Below are 12,158 nucleotides of genomic sequence, written 5' to 3'. Positions count from 1 at the left end.
ACCAGCAGAGCTACTAAGATAAAAGCAGACATGACCCAAAGCTCTATCTAGCTTTTGTTCATATATACATATATTAGCAGGAGATAGATATACATTCATTTGATGATCCATTACCAGCATATATCCAGTAAAACGTAAGACACACCTTCTCCTAGGAACAGGGATATCAGATACAAATCTGCGATTGAAATGTCTTAAGGGAAGCAGAGCCTCCTGCTCAACATCACCCTTCGTATCAGAACAAATTTCAGAATTTGACTGGAAGAATATCAGCATTACTGATGCAAAGATGCTTATGTTGAGCTGCTGAGGACTCAAAGACTATGTTTATATTGGTAAGTAGTGCATATTAATTCTCCAAAGCCAATATCCACACTATACACATCTCGAGTGGTTCTACTTCACACTAGTTCCTCTTTGGTCCAATGGACTGAACAAACCAGTAGTGGCTGGGAGTGTCCTGGCTGAACTCCTGGAGTTCACCTTCTGGCTTCACTTCATCCAAAAGGATCACAGTCTGTGTACCCTGTGTAATGTGAACCGAAGTATAGAAGGTGAGAATGAAGGTGGCATGGGCTTCAAAACAGCACCCCTTATCTGAACTAAGCACTGGTGTGGGTGAACTCACAGAAAAATGGAAATGAAAAGATAAGCTGAGCTTCAGCAGAACATTTCAGGCTTTGGAGGAGAACAAGGTCAAGAGATAACTCAGACCCCACTCATGGAGAAAGATATTACAAAGTTGAAGAACTGAAAAGCATTCAGAGAAAGAACTCCTCATGGTAGATCGGAGACTAATTTTCTAAATAGAATTGAAACAGATACTACTAACAGCAGACCTCAATGATCGCTATGTGACACCTAGCAGATTCTATCCTAAGTTACCCACTGGTTCAACAAGAAGCAATAATATTTTAAGTGCATTTTTCATAGAAAAAAGGGCACTATAAAGACACAGGAAGTATAAAATAATTTCACATAAAATGACCTGAGTTGATTCAGTAAATTAAACTGAAAGATTAATAGTAACACATTTAAAACTTTCAATTTAAGATTTTTACATTTCAAAAGGGTTCAACCGAAATGAAAAATTAATGAGGGAAGTCATCTGCACTAGAAAAATTTGGTGAATTGAATGAGTCAGAGACTAACAGTTTAAGTTTCTTAAGCTATCTTGAATCTGTATTCCCACACATCTTAAAAATAAATAAATAAATAAATAAATTAGTGACCTTTCAGGGAAGGATTCCAGACCTCACTGATTAATAATCCCAAATGGAATACAATGAACAACCAGAGCTTAGAAAGAATGGAAAGAGACCGACTAGCAAATACATTTCCCTCTTAAAAGGTCAAGAAGCTTAGCGATAAAATGAAAGTTGTCAGGATGTAAGCTGAGGTGGCCCCCCAGATGAAATGAAAACAGCTCAATATTTCAGCCATTAAAACAGAGAACAAGCAAGGAAGTTGATACGCAGTAACGGGTGGTAATGACCCAATTTCAGAATTCTGTTTTCAGCGATACTTATGACGAATAAAAGGGTTACAAGGGTTCAAAGCTGACAGAATGCTTCTATACCACATAAAAAGTTGGAGGAAAACTCAAAAAGCAGAATTCCAAAACTAGTACATAAATCTTAAAGCCTAGTAGCAATTTTATTTTTTTATGTATGTATTCTAGCCAAGTCTATCTGAGCATGTTAGTGTAAATCTATAGAATGGCATACACAGAAACTAAACACATGCTGGAAGGAAGGAAATTAGATTTCAAGAACATGAAAAGCTCCTGAATAAATTTTGAAATGAAGAACAATTAAACATATGAAGGAACATGAAAAATGAGATTAAATGCAGCACACTTATTCCAAAGAGATAGATACCAGATTCATCAGGCACAAAGTCTTTCTTAAGGTAATTAATCCTCTTGACAAAGAAAATGTGCTACTATTTATCTGGACTTTGGCAATTCATTCTGTTACATGTAAAGCTGGAGAAAAATGGGTTTGGAACAAACACTATAAGCAGGTTGAATAACTGGCTCAATGGGAGAAAGAATAGGCTGTTTAAAAACACATAAAGGAACTCTAGATCTTGGGACTAATTTATTAAGTTTCAAGTTGATGACTTGAGTGCAAAAATAGGTACTAATGAATTCAGCTGATGCCAGAAAGGAACCGAGGAAAAAAAAAAACTCACTACTACATTAGATGAGAAGAAATGAAAGTTGTATGCTTCAAAAGTCAGAAGGATTTCCACAAATTATGTTCTTCTTATCTGAAAAGAACTCAGCTAGAAAAAAAAAAGTATCCACTATGTAAGTATGGGCTGAATAAGATTCCTTAATATGATCTGCCTATTCAAAATTAAGTCAAAATCAAGGTACAAAGTATTGCATCTGCAATCCACCCAACAATTAAAAGAAGTTTTATTTGAATATAAAAGGTGGTACAACAGTACTGTAAAACAAGTCTGGGAGAAAAATCTTAATTAAAGTAAAAGATTTTGATAAGATGCAGTTGCCCATGACTGAACAATGTACAAGGGCTCTCCCACTACTGTGTACTCCTGCACTATGAATTAAGCATTAAAGTTATTTGCTGGATCAGAGCTATATGAAACAGTGTAGATGGTCAAATACAAAAAAAAAAGGGGGGGGCCTAAGGAGAAGGAAAAACCTCAAACCAGTATTATGCATTTGGACTTAACTTGTTAGCTTGGCATTATTTTTATGTTAATAACCCAACCTTACAGTATTCTTTAACTCTCAAAGGGCGTAAGTTCCACGGAAAAGAGGCTCATTTTAAAGACATTAAATATATCAACAGCACACATGTACTGGTCACCTGTACCAGTAAAATCCAGGATTCTGCTGGAATTTGGGTGGGTTTTTTTTCCAGTTGTCTTTTTTTTTTTTTTTCAAATTGCTGTTCTGTGTTTACTATTTCAGTTGTGCTGTCTATTTTCAGGATTCATTCTACCCTGTACTATATCTGCTATCTTTTTTGGAAGGTATGTTCTTCAATTTATACAGAAAATAATCCTCTGAGTAACAGTGGTTTGAATGTCTCTATAATCTGTTTCTTCTAGAATTTTTTCCTCAGCTTTAAAGAGGCTTGTTTGGAGGGGTTTCAACTGTTTGTTCTTCAGTAAATGAAGCCTTCCAATATTTTAATAGCGTTAGGGAAACAGGAAATAAAACAAACAGGAGAAAAAAGCCAGAAGAAATACAAATTAAAGTCTGTGTACTATTTTTACTTTTCCAGTTACTCAAGGTTTGCAAAGTATTTGTAGGCCTGAATTTAATACAGTGTTTTTAAGGGATGAGAGGAATATAGCAGAAAGACTATAGTAGCAAACACACTACGGTCCCTCTGTGAGCACTACCTAAAGTGGCATATACATTTACATCATGTCCGCGTGGTTCTGTATTTTCCAGAGATAATTAATAATAATGCAAGTGATCAATTATTGGGATATGAAGTGACTAACAGCATGAATTTAATTCAATTTGGTTCTTAAATTGATTCTTAAAATCCATTTTTAAACTGTGCAGCTGATCCAATGCTTGCATTATTTCCACTTATTGTAGCATACTTCTAGTTAAATGCACATTCAAAAGGTGAAGTAGCTAACATTGACAAAACTCTCTCCAGTTCTTTACAGTGCCACACAAAAGAGCTGTAAGTACTACTATGCCCAAATATTTCTGCACATTTCCAGAGCTCAATTTTAAAGTTTTGTTTTTACACACAAAGCATTTTAATGGCTTTGTGTGTAACAAGTATACCTACTTGTTACACACAAGTAGAACACAAGTGTGTGTTCTTGTGTCTACACAAGAACACTTGTGTAGAACACAAGTATACCTACTTGTGTTCTAAAGACAAACTATGTCTTTTTCCCCCCTTTTCCAGCATTAATATAACTTAAATTACAGCACTGGACAAGATTAGATAGTGTTTATTCATTCATTACACCATTCATTGAAGCGTTCTCTGTTTATAGGAAACCGAAACAACAATAATTGAAAACAACAATTTTCAGTTTAGTTCTATGACTCTGGTATTTAGCCACAGAGAAGACTATGGAACAATTCCTTCTTGTATCTGACAGGATTACTCAGTCTGATTAATATGAACTACAGAATTATGGATGTGCAAAAGGCACATGAACATTTTTTTGTTTGGAATTTTTTTAGAACAGTGATTATCAAAAAAAAAAACCAACCCATAGACCAAATACTTCTTTCATTCCATTGACCCATATTAGAAGTGTGAAGGGCTGGTAAATGTGCTTAGACAAAATTTGCTTAGACAAAGTCCTGAGCAGCCTGACCAGCTTTGAGCAAGCAGCTGGACTAGATGATCTTCAGAGGTACTTTCCAATCAAAATTATTTTATTAGAGAAGGCCCTTACCTTTCAACATCAATCAGTAAAGTCCAGGAAGACAGAAAAACTAGACTCCTACCTGGCACTCAAGCTGGGTTTAAGAAGATGACTCTTGTTCTAGTAGTAACAGAACAACATGAACAGGTTTTCCCTTGTGTTATTCTGTTTTTCTGTCTTAAAAAAAGTATATGTTTCTGTATTGAATTATCATTCTATCTTCAGATACTTCGTAACTTGCCTAACAAGACAGAGGTGTGTCTGACTTCTGACATAAAAAGAGCTGTTCTGTACAAAACAGTTCTTTCAAATGAAACTAAATTGCTTCTAGGAGCCCATCTACACTTAGCAAAGAGTGGGTGGGGCGGAGGAGGAGTGTTTGCTACTTGAAAGTGGTATCAGTCAATTAAAATTGGCTATCTGTTGGTACAAGCAGCAATTAAAATCTAGCGCTTTTTAAATTTTATTGGATTTTATCATGACAGACTACTTGCTGTCTGATTACTTGCCTAAAATCCAGTTTTACTCGATGGGAATGTGTTCCACCTTTACTCAGCCAAAACTACAGTACTTGCAATACAATGGTACTATCTGAACTTTTACAGCATGTATGCTTCAAGAATTGACCATTTTAAGAATGCAGAGGTTCTAATGCCTCATCTGAGCAACCCTTCTGTCATGACCATTTTCCTACCTCCTTTTCTCCCCACAATAAAAAAGGGTACAAAATATTGTGTAAGGTTTCCCTTTTCTAATATCAAGGTAGAAATGTGTGTTATACAGAAAGTTATTGAAATGCCAGCTACAATCACCCTTGCAATCTCAAAAATTAGGACAGATGTCTTATACAGGTTAATAGTTTTCCCAACACTAGTTTAGATATGATGTTGCCCATTTGTTAATGTGCTGGTCTCTTGACAGAATTAAGATGGTTTTATACTAGTTCTATATCTTACACTGCCAACTGTTAATTTTTTTTACTAAATCAAGATAGAAGTTTAAAATAAAGGTCTGAGAAACCCTTTACTAGTTGCAGCTTCTGAGTAGACTCAGTGCTTTGATGACCACAGGAAAGCCGTTTCATTAAATACACTCATAACATAAATAATCTAGTTCTCATTTCTATCAAGCTTATTAACATAAATAATTAGCTATTCCAATAAAATATTAATAAGTATTTTCAATAGCACTGTGGTTGTGATTGTCGATAGATGCACCAAAATATTGCTGTGGTACTACTGACACCAATCTGGATATCTTATGTTAGACACTGATATAATAACCTGTATGAACTTTTTTTTATCCAAAAGCAAGACAATTATATAATAATATATGACACAGCAAAGTGACTTTTTTATACATGGAAACGGCTATCAAGCAATCTGGCCACTTTCAGAAAAGTCGGGCATTACAAACACCATCTTGGCAAATTGCACTTCGAACATGCTTCCAGATAGATTGAAGGCAAAAGGACAATGTATTTACTGTGACTTACTGAGCTTGAAAGGGAGAGTCATTCTTTAAAACTGTTCCAAGAAAGTTCCATTTATTTTAATTAGACTCATATGAAAAAGTCATGTCAGAAAACACAGAAGAATATACTTTAATAAATGATATTTTGTCCTGCTTAGCAGTAGAGGACTAATGTGAATTAAGAATCTCGATATTCTAAGCATAAAATTCTCACACAGGGTACCTTATTTTGCATTGACAAATGCAAAAATGAATAATAGCAGTCAAACATATTTTTCATTTAACTTCAGAAACATACAGATTACCAGATACCCGTATCAGCTAGACCATTTTAAAAAGTGCTTTTTTTTTTAGAGAGACTGTTCCTGAAAAAAGATCAGTGGTTAAAAAACTGTGAAAGGTAAGTAGGAAAAAAAAAAAGGCTGAATAAACTCCACAATTGAACAAGTATTTATATTTGGTCTGATATTGCAAGATGTTCTATCTAAAAGACCTGCTAAACAGATATAAATTGCTTCCTAAGGACATAATTTGTGTTATGCTTAAGCAATTTTAACAAGCTTTTAAAATATAAGACATGTAAAAGAAAAATCCAGTTAATATAGTGGCAAATACCACCATTATCCATTTTGCAAAGCATCAGCTTATGTAGGAAAACCATCTAATATCTGACAATAAAAATACCATATTTCCCTCTTCACACAAAAACTTTTCCAACTTCTAATAATTGCTTCTCAGAGAAGGAAAGAAAATTATGAGCTTTGAAAATCATCTTAATTCAGTATTTCAGATCAAGCTTGTCCTTAGCCCTGTTCTCATTTACAGCAACCTTTCAACCATTTTAAAGATGCCATCTTGAAGGACAATAAAAATTGTAGAATTTGTATCCAAATAAAAAAAAAGTCTGCTAATCCCTGGATAGACATACATAAATGCTTTCTTAGCCATTGCTGTTATTTGATTAAAAGCTGATGAAAATCTAATGAGAATTCTTTGCTATTAGGTCAATTAAACAGCAACAGAACTACCTCTGCAGGAGGCTCAAAAATATCTAATTGCTTTCTCCAGCTCTCTACTTGTCTCACCACCAGCTCTATACAGATCAAGCTCTGCATAAAAATCAGAACTCTCCCAAGACTGTTTATATACAGACACCAATGGAATGTTTAGTTTTCACTCTCAACTCTGGTAAAATAGGTACAGATTTTAGTGTCACACAGTCAGTAATGGCCTAATCCTAACAAAATTATTAGGCAAAAGATGAAGAACTCAAAAAATACAACAGAACAAAAATACAAAAGAACTCCAAAAATACAACAAAAGAACATGTCAAGATAGACGACTAGGACCAGTTTTGTCAACCTAAACCAGAACTAAAATATCAAACAACAGTACCGTGTGATTCAGCTTTCTAAATAAAAATTGATACTGCTTTCATGTGGACCCAAAAACTGAAATTAGCTGATGGCAATGGGGAATAAAGGAAGTAACTGCAATAACCTCAATAAGAGAGCACATCAACTTCACAGAATAAACCATATTTTTGTAATTGTGTGGGTCTAAAACCTTCATTCAAAGCATACAATCATAGCAATAAAGTAATTTAGGTAATCAAGCAAAGAATCGCAAATGCAGTGCACAAGCCAAAAATTTTAAGAACTGGTAATGTTACTTTTACAAAATAGTGGCACTAGTAAGTGTCGTTGTTTAAGCAAAGCAAACAAATGTCTTTTCATCTTTTGAAAAAATAGGAATTTAAGCAAGAGAAATGAAGTGTCATCTAAAATTATGACAAGAACAAAGCAAATAATAGGAGATATCTGAGGCAAGGAAGAGTTTATGAAGACAATATTATCACTTCCAGAGTCTGGTGGTATGTCAGGCTGTACAGCTAGTACAGCACTGAACCACTAACTCCTATGAAATAAGAAAAGCTAGGAATTAGTAAATTTGAATGTAACAATAAAACAATTAAGCTTGGTGAGCTATTCTATGGCCTCCTCTTAAAAACAGAATTTTACACTGTAAGACTGTTAACAATGTTTCAGAGTATTACATTGCAAGTAATCCTTGTACAAAATTAGCATGGAAATTTGGAATTGGTACTAAATCCTAGACATTGAAAGAAAGTGATGAGTTAAATTTCATCCAGATGTAAAGACAGCAGTTGCTAACTTAATGCAGAACAGTGTTACAGTGAATTATCATGGTTGAATAAATCTCACAGAAGTGTTAGATAAGCACTTTTATGAGTTCAAATTCACAGGAACATAGATAAGTGCTAGAAAAATGAAACAGGAAAATGTTCAATAATGTTATTTGAAAAAAATGCAATGTAAAGTAGGTAAGGTTTCACAGAATACTTACTAAGCCTCTAACACTGGTAAAAAAAAAGAGCTTTAAGTTACAACTATAGTGGTCAGTGATACTTTAAATAAATCAGGAACTTGGTGATCCTGTATCTATACTTTTTTAATTCTTAGAATCAGACTGGTTTTACTTACTGACACAGACATAACTCCAAGGAGGTGAAAGTACAGACACACATTAACAAGGAGAGACAGGTGAATCAGAGGCACAAAATAACTTACCTGAAGTCATATAATGGAGCAAAACCAGAAAAGAAGGTATGTGTGTTGACTAAAAGAGTAAGTTAGTAACTAGAACTTAAAACCATCTCTACTGTTATTTTCATAGTTATTTTTAGTTGTGTATGTTAACACTCCCAAACTGGTAGTTTTTCAGACACTCAGACAGGATAGGATAGGAGTTCATACGCTGAAAACTAAGACAAGATGGCACAAATTCAGGAAAAATTAAAGGGATATTTTAAAATTACTTAACGTAGTCTACACTTCAGAAACAGGTCTTTAAGAAGGGCAATGTGTATAAAACTGGATATGGTAAAAACTAATTTGTCATGAATGGTGGTTTTTCTGTGCCGTATTTCTCCTTTCTGTCACTCTATAGGAAAGCATCATAAATTTAATATGCAAGGCAGTAATGAAAAACTCCAAATTTTTATAAACAGTGTTTTACAAAGATTATTTATTACAATATCAGTTCTACTTCTCCATAACAAAGTTGACAGATGGAATTATGTCATTTTATGACATCCATATGCTGCTACGTTCCTGATACAAAGCGAATCGGTAATCAAATTAAAACCGTAATTTTTTTGCTACTCCAATTAAGCTATGACAGAAAAGGAGCTTCAAATAAATTTTTTCTTTAAGACATAAGCCAGTCTCCTTTAACCAGTGATGGTCAAAGCTGAAAATATCTTGACAGGCCACTAGTCATGAAAAAGCTTCCTGACCACTAAGTTCACTGCAAGTTTTGTAGATTCCATCCCAACAACTTGCTTGAAATGTGATAAATAACAAAGAGTGGCAGAAACTAGCCAAGGTCCTCTTTACCTTCCCAGTAGGCAAAGAGAGTTTCTCCTTCTGAACTCTGATGAACATTTGCTAATTTGTGAGCAGGAAGGAGCAAGTAAGAGAATTCCTTCAAAGACAGCAGTAGCAGGATATAACAGTAATTTTGGCAGTAATCAATTAGAGGTAACTTCTTAGTAAAGCTGATAAAGAATTTAAATTGAAGGAGTAAAGAGATATAGGAAAAAGCATTCCATAAAGTTCAGTGGAAGAGTTACAGGCATGATGGAAAAAAGCACATGAAAAATATAAAGCACATGAAAATATTTGCCATCTCCTCTCCTAACTAAAATGGTCAAGAAAGAGGAAGATAAGAAGTTACAAACCTCAAAGGTTTGTGTAAATGGAGCCTGAAAAGAAGAAAAAAACCCAAACTTGCTTTTCACCTTGTGAAAGAGCATGTTTCTACAAAAAGACACAATATCCATTTATCTTTGGACAGCAGAAATTGTGTGGTATGGAACATTTTGTAACACATTCACTACAGCTGGGAGTCCGAAAGAGAGAATTTTGAAAAACATGGCCACTCATTTCATTGCTTATATCAAAGATGGTGGAACTTCCTAACCATCTGAAATTCCAAACCAGACTCTGCTTGCAACTGGAAACTTAAGACTCTGGCACACTGTCATACAGTACTATGGAACTGCAATTATTTGCTATTGTAGACTCACTGTAAGGGAGTGACTATCTATATATTTCCCCTCAAAATAAAATTAAAAGAAGCAACTCACCACTTGTCCATTCTGAGGATTTTTATGTGCATAAGGGGGTCCACGGATGTGATTCCACATCTGACCAGATGTCATAGCAAATACAACACACTAGAAAAAATAGAAAAACAATATACTCATTTATTTACCCAGAAGAATCGAATAGAAAACCATTATCTGCTGGTGATGTTTGTTTTAGATACCTAATTGTTTACCTAACCAGATACAGTATCTACCTCTAGTTCATTTTTACAATAGGGTTTTCAGATGTGGTGCTCTCATAAAATTCTTAATGACTTCTGTTAGAAAATGAGTTAGCTCAAGACAGAGATTTTCAGAATCTCATTTGAAATAATCCTGTCTTTATGTGCACTTGGAATTGCCACATTTACACATCTATATGGCAAAAAGCTCTTATAGCAGTAGAAGGCATTCATTTCAAATACTCTGCAAACTAGTGTTTGAGATTTATATAACCTTTCATGAAGTTATTTCTGCCTCTAATCTAATACAAATATTTAGCTTAACTGTTTTCTTTCAGGTGTATGAAATGATATATAAAACCATAAGAAAAAATCCAATTATCAAAAAAATGTCTGTCCCATTTTATGAAATTCTCATTGTATGTCCTATGTGACTATGATTCATTTTAGCTATGACAAATAACGGTGGTTGAGTTGGTAGAAAACTGAAATTCCCTATGGAAAGAAGTGTGGAGTTAGGTTAGGAATGTATGAAAACTAAAAAAGGACATTAATTCTTGCAGAAGGTCATACTGCAGAATCTACACGACAAACATCATAATCATAGCAAGAGTCATTATGACTATCTTAAAGACAAAAATACAGTATCTTTTGATTACCAAATGAGAAAAACAGAAATGGGAAACTTGGATCATCTAAATATGTCTTTTGACTTATCAGTACAGATAATCCTTACAAAAACTCCAAGATAATCTAAGTACAGTTTTTACATATATGCTCATTTTTACTGTACATCAATATTCCTACCAGCATAGTATAGTCACAGTGATTTAAGCAGATAGATAATGAATGTAAAATTTTATACCATGATGGTTAACTAAACCAGGGTTTACTACAACCCTTTAAAAGGTTTTCTTTAAAGAATGTTTAGTAACACATTTGTGAAATAAATGTAAGCTCGTGTAGCTCTGTATCCCCATAAACGCAGCATTGTCACCTCTAGCAATATGATTTGAACAAACTTTGGAAGGCCTTAGGACTGAATCTTGTCAGGCTTTATCCAAATCTGTCCCGGCTTTCCTGGATTTTTTTTTTTTTTAAATTATTTAGCTAAAACAGCAATATTTCCAAAGACCAGGTGGCTATGCCTAGTTAACATTACTTTTGCTTATCTTTGTATGGTGTAAATTTTTTTTTTATTCTATTTAGGATTAAATAATTATGACCAACATAATGATGTAGTGTAGGCATGGAATGATAGCAGAGACAACAAAAATGGAAACACAGGATGCAGTGTACCAGAATGGAATGATAAGAAAGGGGGCACAGGATTACACTGGAGACCCCAAGCCTATAAATATTACACCAATGGTGAATTAAAGAAACACAGATATGGGAGCTGGTCAAAACCAGTTTTAGGGGTAACGAAGAGAACAAAGGACAAGCATCCAACATATGTAAGACAATCCCCATTTACCCAGTAAATTTTCATGTAAAATGTAGCTGCAGATGAGTGAAGGAAGGACAAAGTGTAAAAGTAGCCCCAAGTGGACCCTAAAGCAAGGAGGAATAAAGCAGCAGCATCATACTCTTCCCAGCAAAGAGCCTGGAACACTGACAACTCACCATAGCATCCCCTAAACTGAAGCCAATAAATTATCTCAAGATCCAAAGAGAAACAGTGGAAGAGTAACCATGACATCAGAGAAAAGGAAAGATACTAGGAAGCGTGTGCATAACAATTTTAATTGTGTTGTTGTTATTAAGACTTTTTGCCCTTGTAATAGAAATAAAAAGAAAATAATGAAAAAAAATACATTTTCATATCCAGTTTAATAATAATTCTTTGTTGTAGTGTTAAGATTTCAATTACACTAATTACAGATTCTTCGCTTTAAATCTAAGGCGTGTTTCATTTTGCCCTTAACAGGATTTGGAATGTAACA

General features: G+C 34.3%; 1 protein-coding gene across 1 annotated transcript in view; it reads right to left on the bottom strand.

Moving 5' to 3' along the window:
* Nucleotides 1-12,158, bottom strand: part of TUSC3 (tumor suppressor candidate 3) — a 131,438-nt gene that overhangs the window by 46,486 nt on the left and 72,794 nt on the right. Inside the window, exon 6 of the mRNA XM_075499216.1 lies at nt 10,031-10,120. Coding sequence (XP_075355331.1) covers nt 10,031-10,120 — 90 coding nt within the window. The remainder of the gene's footprint in view (nt 1-10,030; nt 10,121-12,158) is intronic.

Source organism: Mycteria americana, chromosome 4 (genome assembly GCF_035582795.1).
Source record: "Mycteria americana isolate JAX WOST 10 ecotype Jacksonville Zoo and Gardens chromosome 4, USCA_MyAme_1.0, whole genome shotgun sequence".
Lineage (NCBI taxonomy): Eukaryota > Metazoa > Chordata > Aves > Ciconiiformes > Ciconiidae > Mycteria > Mycteria americana.
This window is presented reverse-complemented; position numbering and strand designations above follow the sequence as displayed.